The following is a 15940-nucleotide window of genomic DNA, read 5'->3' as shown; positions in this document are numbered from 1 at the left end:
TAAATTAACAATGATATTCACTAGATCCAACCTACTTTGTTCTATATTACCATAAGTGACCTTCAACAAGTCAACTGCTTCTTTATAAGAATCATCTACATTGGGAAAGGCTTGTATGAGTATGTGAGCATCTCCTCTTACCTGTCCTTTGAGGTAAAATAATTTAGTTACACAGGCTAGGTCACTCCTGTCATGCACAGCTGCTTTAAAAATTGACCAAAATTCCTCCCAATTTTCACCAGGATTAAATACAGGTAAACATAATTCTGGGAGTTTTGGCAAAGACATATTATTTGTTGGAGCAGACTGACCAACTGCCTGGTTTACACATTTTAATTTTTTCAAGGCCTGACTTTTACAAGAAAGAATCTTTTCCTCTAATTCATAATACTGACTAATCATGAGATCTACTTCAGTCTCATCTACACAGTTTACTAACAAATCTCCTTCATATTTGTTGTAATATAATTTGTATGAATCATATCTATTACCTAAAGCATCTAAATACAATTTTAAAACATCAGTATCCACAGTTTCTTGATTCATTAATTCCAAGTACTTATTATATGCCTTGGTTACATGAACTTTTCTAGCCTGTAGTGATGCTTTCTTTACTTATATTCCATATGTTTGTCTTCTATATTAATTTCTGCATTTTCAGCCATGATGCATGTGTTAAATTCAACTTTATTAATAACACTGATTACAACTTACAACACTGATATAACTTACCTTTGAATAAATCCTAGCTACTTGAGCTTAGCAATTACATGTAAGAAAATAATATAAACTTCAAATGTACATTAATACAAACAAACCTTTAGCCAGACTTGGCTTATCAAAATTAATATTATACAAATTAATAAATACTTGCCAGAATTTGGCATAGCAAAATTAATATTATACACATTAATATATCAATTACATATACACTGATATAAATCTTGGCCAGAATTGTCTTATCAAATTAATTATACAAATACATTAACATAAATCCTAGCCACTTTGGCTTTGCAAAATTAGTATTATACACATTAATATAATTAGTTACACATGACTTACCAAATTAATATTGTTATAATTATAATCCACTACACATTAAGTAAATTTGTGAACTTAACATCCACCTCCTTCTGTCATTTCACATATAATTATTATTAATTAATTAATGACTTCACTAATTACATCCGGTTCAAGAAGGACCAACGGGCAAATTAAATGTGGAAAATTGCATTTACTTGGATGTATAATTATATACATAACAGTAAATGAACAATGATAACTATTATTTATCAGTTCGACAAGTAAGAATTTGGGACACTTAGGTCGCAAAAAATGTCCCCCTTCGATACCTACCACTGTCATATCCACAAGTTGCTCTGGACCTATTAATTAAATGAAATATACATACACCAGGAATGCTGGTAAATATATAAATTTGTGGACTGTATATTAAAAATAATAAATGGTTATATATATACATAATTACATAACAGAAGGAAAATATATCTTAATATCACTCACCAATTTGACTGGAGATTAATGTGTCATGTACAGGACCCCCCCCCCCCTTTGCCTACATTTATGAAAATTTTACTGGCCAGAATTTAAACATAAATTAGACAGCTTATCTGAGGCTCCTGGAGTTGTCCTGACCTGTCGCCTGATATCTCAAGTTATGCAGGAATGCACATCCAACAATTTCGCCTCCTGTTTGAGAGGTGTCAACCCAATTTTAACCTCTAGAGCACGAAAAATTCTTCCCATTACACTAACGTTGTATCCAATTCAAATTAACAATGGCGACTACTCCTGTCTGCACAGGCGCTGGTCCAGTTTCCCATTTTCCCTGATATAATTGTTTTAAATACAGTATGGCCATCTATTTACATATAACTACTGTATTTCTGGAAAATATATACAGTATTTTCCACAGGCCAGGTATAGTGCAACATGTAAAAAACTTACAAACTTTATTTTTTGTAGAATAAAGATAAGATATTTACAGTGACTGCACTTTGTCAGAATATTGTATAATGATTGTTTTATGAGTATAAAGTGCCAAAACCACCTGAAAGAAATCGGACGAAAAAAAATGCATATCTGGCCTCCCCTTAAGGAACCTCCCTTGAGGGGACGAATGGTGATAGTAGTAGCAGTGGGTTGAGCACTTAATTGTGGCCGTAATAATTATTATTGGTGATATTTACAGCACTTTGACTACATTACCCAGCACTTGTGTGTCCTATTTTAGTGCACCACACAAAATAATTAACAAAAACTACGAACATTAATAAAATACTGTACACGAAAATCATCACACGTCTCCACAAGTGTGGGTTATTTATGAATGTTTATTCTATCTTTTGCTAGGAGAACCATCAAGGAAGGATGTCCCGTATCCCTGGAGGAAATTTACCACTTCCCTATGAATATAATACCAGTGACAGTGCTGTATGACTTGTTGGTTTAGTGCTTAGTTTACATACCACAAGCTGTGGGGGAAAGGGACTGGAACAGGAGCACCTGCAAAGAGTTGACTATGGGCAGGATGCGAACCCCCTCTCCTCGGTTGACAGCCGTCTGAAAGTCGCTTCTTATAGAGGGTCAAAAGCTCACATGTCAAATCATATATAACTTGCTCCCTAGTCTTCAGGGCCCACCAGGCCTGCCACTTCTCAAGGACATATCTGTGGATATAGCCCATGATGTTACTAAGGCAAAAGTCTACCGTAGAGTGTCCACTACTGCAGCTCTTGCCTCATCATCCACCCATTCATTTCCCAGAACACTAACATGACCAACAGAGTTCCAAATCTTTCTGCCTGCCAGCGGATGAAGGATTAACATCAAAATAGTTTTAGCCCTTTATTACATTAGTTAAAATACACATAAGTTATCCTGATTACATGTAGCAGTATAAAATGGATAAATTCTAAAACTCGTGCTAACATACATGTATATGCTTAACAATTGGCAAATGGGTGAACTTTTAACAAACATGATCTCTCAGTCCCCTCAAGGAAGGTTCTTTGATGTTGGTAAGGGGCTTTTGATCTAGGGAATTGGATCTGTGCTCCAGTTCCCTGAATTAAATCCGAATACATTCCACATCCCCCAACAGGCGCTGTATAATCCTACGAGTTTAGCGCTTACCCCTTGATTATAACAATAATTATCTCTCAGTCCGCAGGATGATTCGAATCAACACACAACTTTTGCCACTCTGTATGAGTGGCAAAAGTACTGTGTACTTTGATACAGAGTGTGCAGGTTCGAATCCTGCTGTGGACTGACAGATAATGTTTACATAGGCACATGAATTTATTACAGTGGACGAGCCTTGCGAGTTTAGAAGCTGGGATGAAAACACCTTCATAAGTCTGAAAGTATATTAATGTAATCAATGCTCTACGAATCAAACATCAATCAAATGTCTCTTCAAGCAGTGATATACTGTAAAAATTAACTACCCCATGTGATGAACTTCTTAACCATACATACCCCGGCCGGGCTTGAACCCGCGGCCAGACTCTCTGACCGCGGGTTCAATCCCGGCCGGGGTATGGTTTGTTTGCAATCGTGTCAATACGATTTCGTGAGTCATGAACTTCTTACACTTCGCAGTGAAGTATAATCTTGGCTGTCTGTCATTGGGCTAGTATGGTCATTACTGTTTACAGATTTTTGTAACATCCACCAATGCAGGATATATATAACATTCATACATATAGGGGGGGGGTATCTACATTTGCATATAAGGTAACAGCATTCAAATTATCAACACTCATACACACAGAATTCATACAACAAGCACATATATAGCGCATTCCATTAATATATGTAGAGCACTACACAACTCACGCGGAATCTAGTATCACATGGAATATTTAACATTCACATGTATCGAGTACGTGTGATAACATACACACCTACAAGGTAACATACAGCATTCACACATGCAAACCTCAACACTCACATAGGATTGTGTAACTATCACAAATATTCACTCTTAAGGAGCGCTTGAGGTTTCTAAACCTGTATTCCCTGGAACGCAGGAGGGAGAGATACATGATTATATACACCTGGAAAATCCTAGAGGGACTAGTACCGAACTTGCACACGAAAATCACTCACTACGAAAGCAAAAGACTTGGCAGACGATGCACCATCCCCCCAATGAAAAGCAGGGGTGTCACTAGCACGTTAAGAGACCATACAATAAGTGTCAGGGGACCGAGACTGTTCAACTGCCTCCCAGCACACATAAGGGGGATTACCAACAGACCCCTGGCAGTCTTCAAGCTGGCACTGGACAAGCACCTAAAGGCAGTTCCTGATCAGCCGGGCTGTGGCTCGTACGTTGGTTTGCGTGCAGCCAGCAGCAACAGCCTGGTTGATCAGGCGCTGATCCACCAGGAGGCCTGGTCACAGACCGGGCCGCGGGGGCGTTGACCCCCGAAACTCTCTCCAGGTAAACTCCAGATATCACAACATAAGCACGTTCAGGGCATCACACAACAGCAAATACACACACACACACACACACACACACACACACACACACACACACACACACACACACACACACACATACACACACACACACTAAGAAAATGCGCAGATACGAATAAATGTAAATAGATGGAGAGCGAGTCGAAATGTACACGAGGATTGACGAAGTTAGATCGAGTGTATGTGGTCATTCAAGGCCACCAGACCCTTCATGGGGAAATGGTGGGGGGGAGGGGGTTTAATATGCCTTGAATACTGGTGGTCTGTTGAGGTTATTAAAGCTGCCGTACCTTCTTCGGGTCATATACGATTACTTCGCAGTTCCCAGCCTCCGTCTCATCTGCGGGACTAGTTCTCTTGTGATTATATGTGACTGGTGAGAATGGACCTACCTCACCCCTCAAGAGAGTAATGTACCATACCACGGGCGGGGATGGAACCCGCAATTGCTGGTTCTATCCCCGCCCGTGGTATGGTTTGTTTGCAATCGTGTCATTACGATTTCATGAGTCAGAGTAATGTACAATTTACGAGTGACATAGCTAACCCATTTAGCGTTCCTTTGCTAAAGGCGTCATAATTTATAAAGGTTTCCAGTGCTGATTGGCTCCAAGAATGTTTTTCCGAGTATACGATCAAGCCTTTGTTTTATTTTATCGTGAATCTTAAGATCAACTCAAAATGATCAATTACACATGGGCAAGATCTGGGTATCTATTTTGTAGACCTCTTCCCATCTAATAGCTATCAGTACATTACATGGACATAATCTGAAGACTGTAGTAATATATATACAGAAGACAGTAGAGTTGATAAAACCAATGGATGGTAGGAAGTCTACAAAATAGACACCCAGATGTTGCCCTTGTGTAATTCATTTTGTCGGTATTTTATACCATTGATATACAACTCAAAATGCTCTGGAAGTAAGTTTATCCCTCTGCCAGAATGTGTGCAATACAGCGGATCAGAACACATCGAGATTTATTCTTATACCTAGACGTGAACCATTTCGTCTTGTCCTGAAATGTGATAACAGAGACTTCATACGTGATCTTATTTCTTCCCAAGAGTCTCTCGCCTCAGGACATTCATGTCTGATACAAAACTGTTCAACTTCATTGACTAATAAAACAATAATGGTGAATATTTAATATCTTATAACATCTAGTTTATGGTAGAGTATACACATGTTATCACAATGTATGATGAATGACGAAGCTTTGAAAACATACATTTATATGGTGCAAAGTGTCTAAAAAATGGTATATGTGCCCAGAGTAGGTAAATTTAAGAGAACACAAGTGGCGTAACAAGAGCTCGTTAAGCAAATTGAGAAGGTACCTTTGATAAGTTCTGAGAGCTTTACTACTCCCAGAGCCCGGTCCTGGGCCAGGCTAGTCTGGTGCTTGTCTGATCAACCAGACTGTTGCTGCTGCTGGTGGCCCGCTGACCCAGGGCAAAAAAAACTCCAACCTTAAATTATTTAGTGTTGGCTAAAACTAACAGAGATGAACACTGTTTACGTGGATGCTGAGAGCAGGATCAGGACATCAGCTAGTGCAGGCGTCAGAGGAGTAGGGAGGCCGCCCACAGACATCCCAGCACGGTGAAGAACAGCAGTGTGGGCGCCGTAGGGGTGGTGGCGTGGGCGTGGTTACAGCCGTCCCAGCCACAGGAGTCGTGACACACTTCGGCAACGACTCCTCGTTCAGTTTTACCTCTCTCACAGTCCCAACCCATGTCTGTGGGGGCGCAGGTCCGCACCAGCGACACCAGCGTACCTGCCAACACACAACTGACTTGCAATTAACTTAGCTGTTGCTTTAGATTTTGAACAATTTAACTATTGCCTTAGATTGACAAAGGTGTTATTGACTTACACTCAGATTCATTTCAAATTTTCACAGATAGCCTATATAACTTACACAGCCTTAACACGGAAACAGCAGCAATATTAGTTAGAACTTAAATATGGTCCATACACACTCATTGGGAGTCAAAATAAGACTAGAAGAGAACTACTCTATATTTCGTCCACACACCGAGGCCTTCAGCAGAGAGTGAAAACTAAATAGTTGGTACACAAATAACCCGCACATAAAAGAGAGAAACTTATAAAATAGTTGGTACTCCATGTAGGTTCATTTGTACTATTGATCAAGAAAGTTCTACACTATTAACAGTTTAGCAAGTAATAATCAAAGCAAATCAAAGAACTAAGTTTATTTTCTTTGTAGAAATTAGATCTTTCAGGTTATTATTATTATAATAAAAAAGAAGCGCTAAACCACAAGGGCCATACAGCTAGTTCTTTCGGAGCGGCCCAGGGAACGAGAGCCATGGCTCCCTGACGTTTCCGAGACCCACACCTGTTTCTCAGGCATCTTATTACTTGTAACATTAAGATCGGATACTGACGGGTGTCTTCCTGGGCGGGTGTGTAAGTTCTGATGGTCATGCAGACAGTCATGGAGGGGTCGCAAGGGGCTGGTGCTGGAGGCTTGGTAATGCAAGTTTCCCCAGATCTCCCCACATCACCCACACACTGCACACAGCGGATACCCACAGCTGGGAAGAGGAGAGAGTGAAATGAACAGCAAAAGATGTGAAACTGAGGGGAAAATAGTGGATGGGAGATGCAGAGGTGAAACGAGGGAGGAAAAAAATCCCTCTGGTAATTACATTTATTATTTGGGAGAAAGTTAAAATCTTGTACACACTTTTATAAACACCGCCTGTCTCCCACAAAAGCAGGGTGACCCAGAAAAAGAAAGCGTGTCAGTCAATCACTGTCTTGCCAGAAGCGTCCTGACACTGCATTTAAAATGTCCCTCCGAAGACTGGTGTTCGGAGGGTTGGTATAATTCCAGTGGCGGTAGTGAGGGTCACACCTTCCGTAAATGCTCACCCATCAGCGTGACAAAATACCTTTGTAAAAAGAAAAGCAGAAGACACTACAATCTAAGAACATCACGCATGCCCAGTAGGCAGCCAAAATTTCATTCAGGGGGATTCTGGGAGGTGGAATAAAATAAGAAGGGGGGCGTAAGTCAGGATTCCAATCTGGAAAGAGTAGCTTGAAAAAAAAAAAATGATTTTCAGTACGAAATTACTCAAGCTATTGTGTTTTTGTAGCCGCTGGTCAATATGATAGTGAAAACTAACCATCAGTTGAAAAATACATTTTTCTCTGAGAGATGCTTCCCCTAACCCCCCTCCCCCGGTTACTGCACCATTACTGTGCTGTCATTACCAGACTTCAGGAGGACACGCTACACAGGCATGGGTGACTTCAGTGTGCGGCACACTGAAGCCACCCATCCATCTACCGTCCTGACCTCAGCATCGGACCCTGCATCAATCTTCCAAGGCAGCGGCGCACCTGGAATGCTTATATACCTAGTCTATGCTCACATGGGAGCGTCAGCAGCGTCATCAATGAGCTATTCATTTATGGCAGGTCGTTCAGTCTCAAGTCCATCCAAAAATTCCCGGCCTCACTCAAAACTATGAATTTTTCCTTAAAAAAATCTTTAAAAAAATTATTCCTCTTAATTTTTTCCTTAATTTTTTTCTTAAAAATTCCTTTAAATTAAAAAAAATTAAAGAGAAAAAACGTTTCTAAACGAAAAAAAATTGAAGACAAACATTTATTTACGATTGAAAAGCTAAGGAGATACACAAGAGTGTACATATTTAAGACGATGTATATCTTACCTTTGTGGCCGAGTGGGAGCGACAGCAGCATTACCAGGAGGTGGTAGATCGTGGGTGGTGTGGGTGGTGTCATGGCTTCAGTACCGCCCACGGCGGGTCACACGGTACAGGTCTTGACAGCTGTACCTGCCAGGAAGGTCGTCACCTGTAATTAGGACACCTGCACATGAACTTTGGGACCAGAAGTCTCCAACTTCAAATAGCCTAGACAAAGTTAAAACCACTTAGCGTATTAGATGAGAAGACTACTGGAGCAGGTCAATAACATTCACTAAAAAAAACATTCACCTCTCCTGGTCTGTCCACAAACTTAATCGCTTCTCTGTACCACTACTTCTTCTTCCTCTCTTGATCCCGTCCCTTTCCAGGTAGCCTGTATATACTGCGTCCCTCTCACTTTTTTTTTAAGTATATAATGGTTTTAATCGTAACCATATTTTTTAAACAGGTGGACAGGTAAACTAGCAAAGGTCTCGGTTAGATAAGCAAAAACTCCAGCTCTGGGTCATCATATGACTAAGACCCGCGTCAGGAAACACTTGTCCTGTTTCCCGACAAACCATACATAACATCTGTGTTAGTGTGACTTTGTAAATGGTCCAAGTCGGACCGAAACGTCGTCGTAAGCCCCTTTCTCCTATGTACCGATTATTTATTTTCTATCCTAGGCCAGTCTTCCTTCCCCTCCCTATTCTTGCCATCGCTCTTATGGCCTTAGAAAAGGAAAATATAGAAGTCAACGCCCTCGTAAACAGATCAACAAAGAACACAGGAAATACATAACAACTGCTTTCACAGACACACCGTCTCTCGTCAGTGTCAAATTCACATGGAAAATCAATGAGACTGGAATCAACAGGGACACAACCAGACTCGTCACGGCTCCAGCAACGGGCGGATCAGCGCCTTCTGCCCCAGTGTCATTATGTTCACCTCTTAAAAAGAAATCAATTGCAGTTCCTTTGGAGGCTTAAGAAATCTGCGCGATTTTCGACCCTTGAAGGGAATACGCGTAGATGCTGGTGCAGGGTTCTTGATGCAAGGAATTGGATCAAATCTAGTTACCTTCTTCCCCACTGCGGGCTTGTTTATCTTCACGGGTTTAACGCTTTCCTGACAAGATAATACTCAGCTTTTAGTTTAATTCATGATAGTTTTACCCAAGATTATCGCAAAACAGAGGCTAAAATAATTACCCATTGTCATTTGTAATACATTTTAAAACAATTATGTAAATTACTGACAGATGTTTTAGCATGTGATGGATGTTATAAGGGAGATTTTCAGTAAAAATTCCATCACTTGCTTACAGCAGCTGAGAAAACCTAACCAAAACAAGATAGACGAAGAGAATTTAAAAACGTTTTAGTCTACCCAAAACACCAAAACAAAGAACTGAAGCTAAACTGATAGATCATAAGATAAGATAAGATAAGATAAGATTTCGTTCGGATTTTTAACCCCGGAGGGTTAGCCACCCAGGATAACCCAAGAAAGTCAGTGCGTCATCGAGGACTGTCTAACTTATTTCCATTGGGGTCCTTAATCTTGTCCCCCAGGATGCGACCCACACCAGTCGGCTAACACCCAGGTACCTATTTGCTGCTAGGTGAACAGGACAACAAGTGTAAGGAAACGTGTCGGAATGTTTCCACCCGCCGGGAATCGAACCCGGGCCCTCCGTGTGTGAAGCGGGACCTTTAGCCACCAGGCCACCGGGCCACCGGGCCACGTGGAAAGGTAGACACATACCGAGTTTAATTAGTCTATTTTAGGTATTAAAGTAACCTTGACTGGTGGTTGTGAGGTGACTTGCAGCCTATACCATCTTGTGGTAAATATTGTACACCATTAATCCCACTAACGAATAAGATACTTAAGACATGGCGTCTTAATAGGAACTAAGCAACAATGATTTGAGGTAGTGGACAGCACAGTACTAGGTGTACTAGGTAGCACTAGGTGTACAAGGTAGCGCTAGGTGTACAAGGTAGCGCTAGGTGTACTAGGTAGCGCTAGGTGTACTAGGTAGCGCTAGGTGTACAAGGTAGCGCTAGGTGTACAAGGTAGCGCTAGGTGTACAAGGTAGCGCTAGGTGTACTAGGTAGCGCTAGGTGTACAAGGTAGCGCTAGGTGTACTAGGTATCGCTAGGTGTACAAGGTAGCGCTAGGTGTACTAGGTAGCACTAGGTGTACAAGGTAGCGCTAGGTGTACTAGGCAGCACTAGGTGTACAAGGTAGCGCTAGGTGTACTAGGCAGCACTAGGTGTACAAGGTAGCGCTAGGTGTACTAGGCAGCACTAGGTGTACAAGGTAGCGCTAGGTGTACTAGGCAGCACTAGGTGTACAAGGTAGCGCTAGGTGTACAAGGTAGCGCTAGGTGTACTAGGCAGCACTAGGTGTACAAGGTAGCGCTAGGTGTATTAGGTAGCGCTAGGTGTACTAGGCAGCACTAGGTGTACAAGGTAGCGCTAAGTGTATTAGGTACCGCTAGGTGTACTAGGCAGCACTAGGTGTACAAGGTAGCGCTAGGTGTATTAGGTAGCGCTAGGTGTTTTAGGTAGCGCTAGGTGAATTAGGTAGCGCTAGGTGTACTAGGTAGCGCTAGGTGTAAAAGGTAGCACTAGGCAGCACTAGGTGTACTAGGTAGCGCTGAGTGTACTAGGCAGCAATAGGTGTACTAGGCAGTGCTAGGTGTACTAGGTAGCGCTAGCTGAACTAGGCAGTACTAGATGTACTAGGTAGCGCTAAGTGTACAAGGTAGCACTAGGTGTACTAGGTAGCGCTGGGTGTACTAGGCAGCACTAGGTGTTTTAGGCAGCACTAGGTGTACTAGGCAGCACTAGGTGCACTAAGCAGCACTAGGTGTACTAGGAAGCACTAGGTGTACTAGGAAGCACTAGGTGTACTAGGAAGCACTAGGTGTACTAAGCAGCACTAGGTGTACTAAGCAGCACTAGGTGTACTAGGAAGCAGTAGATGTACTAGGCAGCACTAGGTGTACTAGGAAGCACTAGGTGTACTAGGTGTACTAGGCAGCACTAGGTGTATTACGCAGCACTAGGCGTTCACCTGGAGTTTACCTGGAGAGAGTTCCGGGGGTCAACGCCCCCGCGGCCCGGTCTGTGACCAGGCCTCCTGGTGGATCAGAGCCTGATCAACCAGGCTGTTACTGCTGGCTGTACGCAAATCAACGTACGAGCCACAGCCCGGCTGGTCAGGAACCGACTTTAGGTGCTTGTCCAGTGTACTAAGCAGCACTAGGTGTACTAGGCAGCACTAGGTGTACTAAGCAGCACTAGGTGTACTAAGCAGCACTAGGTGTACTAGGCAGCACTAGGTGTACTAGGCAGCACTAGGTGTACTAAGCAGCACTAGGTGTACTAGGCAGCACTAGGTGTACTAAGCAGCACTAGGTGTACTAGGCAGCACTAGGTGTACTAGGAAGCACTAGGTGTACTAAGCAGCACTAGGTGTACTAAGCAGCACTAGGTGTACTAAGCAGCACTAGGTGTACTAGGAAGCACTAGGTGCACTAGGAAGCACTAGGTGTACTAGGCAGCACTGGCTGTACTAGGCAGCACTAGGTGTACTAGGCAGCACTATGTGTTCTAGAAGGAACACAATAAAAAGATAGAGCCTTGAGGATAGCAACTGATCTAGCAGCCCTGGGATACAAAGCCTATGTACCAATCCAGCAGATTTCAAGAACTGGTGTCGGGTGACGGAGTGAAGACTGGTAATTCTCAGTCGAGGTGGCTATAATAACAATAATAATAATAATAATAATAATAATAATAATAATAATAATAATAATAATAATAATAATAATAATAATAATAATGATAATAATGATAATTTTTATTTCCACATGTACATATACAAGTGATAGCGTCGTATGTGAAGATACGAAGGTGGCATTACCTTGACCTTGACGCTTAGATATATATGGAGTATACGTGGAGTATACCTGGAGTATACCTGGAGTATACGTGGAGTATACCTGGAGTATACCTGGAGTATACCTGGAGTATACCTGGAGGGTATTCCGAGGGTCAACGCCCCCGCGGCCCGGTCCATTAATATAAGATTTCGAACTTTTAACCCGGAGGAGTTAGCCACCCAAGAGTCAGTATGTCATCAAAGATTGTCTTATTCCCACTGTGATCCTTCAATCTTGTACCCCCGGGATGCGACCCACGCAAGTCGACTCACACCCAGGTACCTACTTTCTGCTAGGTGAACAGGGTCAGTAGGTGTCAGTAAACATTTCCAATGTTTCACCCGTGCCAGGGACCGAACCGCGAACACTGTGTGTGTGGCGAGAGCGTTGCCAACTATACCATGTTGATACTTCTCGTAGAAAACGGCTCCGTTAGTCCCTGACGGCCACTGACAACTCCTATGGACTGGAAGAGTAATGAGTTTACCAGAAAGACAGAGGTTAATGTACTCCAACTTCAATAAGCAGCCGAAAATTAGCCAACAAGATCGATTATGTACTTACAACACCAAGAGAGTTGAGAAGTGACGCAAGTAGCTGAACTGACTCCACACTAGAGTAGTTCCTGCCAGAGTTGTCAGGCGGCGTTGATATCCGTAAACTGCCCTAGGGAAGTCACAAGTCGAACGACCATTCTCAGGACTAATCATCGGAAGACATATACACACGACCAGTGAAGAGGCGGGGGCCAGGAGCTATGAATTGACCCCTGCAATCGCAATTAGGTGAGTACACACACACACACACACACACACACACACACACACACACACACACACACACACACACAACATGGTTTCAGGGACGGGAAATCCTGTGTCACAAACCTACTGGAGTTCTATGACATGGTGACAGCAGTAAGACAAGAGAGAGAGGGGTGGGTGGATTGCATATTCTTGGACTGCAAGAAGACGTTTGACACAGTTCCACACAAGAGATTGGTGCAAAAACTGGAGGACCAAGCAGGGATAACAGGGAAGGCACTACAGTGGATCAGGGAATACTTGTCAGGAAGACAGCAGCGAGTCATGGTACGTGGCGAGGTGTCAGAGTGGGCACCTGTGACCAGCGGAGTCCCACAGGGGTCAGTCCTAGGACCAGTGCTGTTTCTGGTATTTGTGAACGACATGACGGAAGGAATAGACTCTGAGGTGTCCCTGTTTGCAGATGATGTGAAGTTGATGAGAAGAATTCACTCGATCAAAGACCAGGCAGAACTACAAAGGGATCTGGACAGGCTGCAGACCTGGTCCAGCAATTGGCTCCTGGAGTTCAATCCCACCAAGTGCAAAGTCATGAAGATTGGGGAAGGGCAAAGAAGACCGCAGACGGAGTACAGTCTAGGGGGCCAGAGACTACAAACGTCACTCAAGGAAAAAGATCTTGGGGTGAGTATAACACCAGGCACATCTCCTGAAGCGCACATCAACCAAATAACTGCTGCAGCATATGGGAGCCTAGCAAACCTCAGAACAGCATTCCGACATCTTAATAAGGAATCGTTCAGGACCCTGTACACCGTGTACGTTAGGCCCATATTGGAGTATGCGGCACCAGTTTGGAACCCACACCTAGCCAAGCACGTAAAGAAACTAGAGAAAGTGCAAAGGTTTGCAACAAGACTAGTCCCAGAGCTAAGAGGTATGTCCTACGAGGAGAGGTTAAGGGAAATCAACCTGACGACACTGGAGGACAGGAGAGATAGGGGGGACATGATAACGACATACAAAATACTGAGAGGAATTGACAAGGTGGACAAAGACAGGATGTTCCAGAGATTGGACACAGTAACAAGGGGACATAGTTGGAAGTTGAAGACACAGATGAATCACAGGGATGTTAGGAAGTATTTCTTCAGCCACAGAGTAGTCAGTAAGTGGAACAGTTTGGGAAGCGATGTAGTGGAGGCAGGATCCATACATAGCTTTAAGCAGAGGTATGATAAAGCTCACGGCTCAGGGAGAGTGACCTAGTAGCGATCAGTGAAGAGGCGGGGCCAGGAGCTCAGACTCGACCCCCGCAACCTCAACTAGGTGAGTACAACTCACACACACCATAGAGGCCTTAGTATTTTTCTTAGCTTCCTTGATAGGGTGATGGAACACATTAGATGAAAAAGTGATAGAGACAATCATACACAGCTTCGTGAGTGGGTATGATCTGGCCTTGGATATTAGGAATCAATATAACTGATCAGGAGCCGCTTTGAATCGACTATTACACACACAAATGATGGAGTGCACTTCTTCCCTACCTTTTTCCTCCTACCTCCAACACTTCTCATTTCTCTCCCCAACAATATCATCTCTCCCCAACACCACATCTCCCACGGATATCTTTCCCTACCTCACGCATTCCTCTTCTTCCCCTCGGACACTTCCCTACCCAACCTTTTTTGCCAAAAGCAAAGCCCACCTTGATGTTTTCCTATATCTCTCTCTTCACCGTCCCCGGAGGCTGCATCTGTGCTGGTCTCCGATACTGAGTTGTGGAGATGAAAGTATCCTCACCGCTGCTGTCACACCTGCCTCACACCCCTCTTCCAGGAAAGATTTTTCCTGGACACTGTCTTGATTTATGACGGTGCTTCCCATGTCTCTGGTCACTAGAGAGAACATGGTTTGTGTCCTTTGAAACACAATAGTTCCTCCCTTATCTCTGGTCACTCTGTCCACACGAAGTAAGAAAGTTTACTTAGGCACAGATACACATAAGTATCTGTCCACACGAAGTAAAAAAGTTTACTTAGGCACAGATACACATAAGTATCTGTCCACACGAAGTAAAAAAGTTTACTTAGGCACAGATACACATAAGTATCTGTCCACACGAAGTAAGAAAGTTTACTTAGGCACAGATACACATAAGTATCTGTCCACACGAAGTAAGAAAGTTTACTTAGGCACAGATACACATAAGTACAATTAACATAGTGTAAATTACCTAGAATAACCCAAAAATTAGGAAAAGTAGAATATTTTCATTTGGGTCCTTGTAATATCTTATTTATACTTGTTCACGGAGCCACGGGTCTTTTTTAATTACTTGCATGGTGAGGGGCTCTTGATCTAGGGAATTGGATCTGTGCTCCAGTTCCCTGAATTAAGCCCGAATATCTTCCACATCCCCCCCACAGGCGATGCATAAACCTACGGGTTTAGTGCCCCCCTTGATAATAATAATAATAATAATAATAATAATAATAATAATAATAATAATAACAATAATAATAATAATAATAATTAATAATAATAATAATAATAATAATAATAATAATAATAATAATAATAATAATAATAATAATAATAATTAATAATAATAATAATAATAATAATAATAATAATAATAATAATAATAATAATTAATAATAATAATAATAATAATAATAATAATAATAATAATAATAACAATAATAATAATAATTAATAATACTAATAATAATAATAATAATAATAATAATAATAATAATAATAATTAATAATAATAATAATAATAATAATAATAATAATAATAATTAATAATAATAATAATAATAATAATAATAATAATAATAATAATAACAATAATAATAATAATTAATAATACTAATAATAATAATAATAATAATAATAATAATAATTAATAATAATAATAATAATAATAATAATAATAATAATAACAATAATAATAATAATTAATAATACTATTAATAATAATAATAAT

General features: G+C 41.5%; 1 protein-coding gene across 6 annotated transcripts in view; it reads right to left on the bottom strand.

Annotated features, from left to right (window-relative positions):
* Positions 1 to 2861: 2861 nt before the first annotated feature.
* The window catches only part of LOC138853116 (uncharacterized), a 34870-nt gene continuing 21791 nt past the window's right edge, over positions 2862 to 15940 (bottom strand). For all 6 annotated transcript variants that reach the window (XM_070087785.1, XM_070087789.1, XM_070087788.1 and 3 more), the window contains exons 2-4: positions 8236 to 8380; positions 6937 to 7086; positions 2862 to 6299 (exon numbers count right to left, since the gene is read on the bottom strand). In XM_070087785.1, coding sequence (XP_069943886.1) covers positions 6085 to 6299; positions 6937 to 7086; positions 8236 to 8308 — 438 coding nt within the window. In that variant the 5' untranslated portion in view covers positions 8309 to 8380 and the 3' untranslated portion in view covers positions 2862 to 6084. The remainder of the gene's footprint in view (positions 6300 to 6936; positions 7087 to 8235; positions 8381 to 15940) is intronic.

The sequence above is a fragment of the Cherax quadricarinatus genome, chromosome 23 (assembly GCF_038502225.1).
Source record: "Cherax quadricarinatus isolate ZL_2023a chromosome 23, ASM3850222v1, whole genome shotgun sequence".
Lineage (NCBI taxonomy): Eukaryota > Metazoa > Arthropoda > Malacostraca > Decapoda > Parastacidae > Cherax > Cherax quadricarinatus.
The sequence above is the reverse complement of the archived record's forward strand: the minus strand, read 5'-3'. Positions and strand labels throughout refer to the sequence as shown.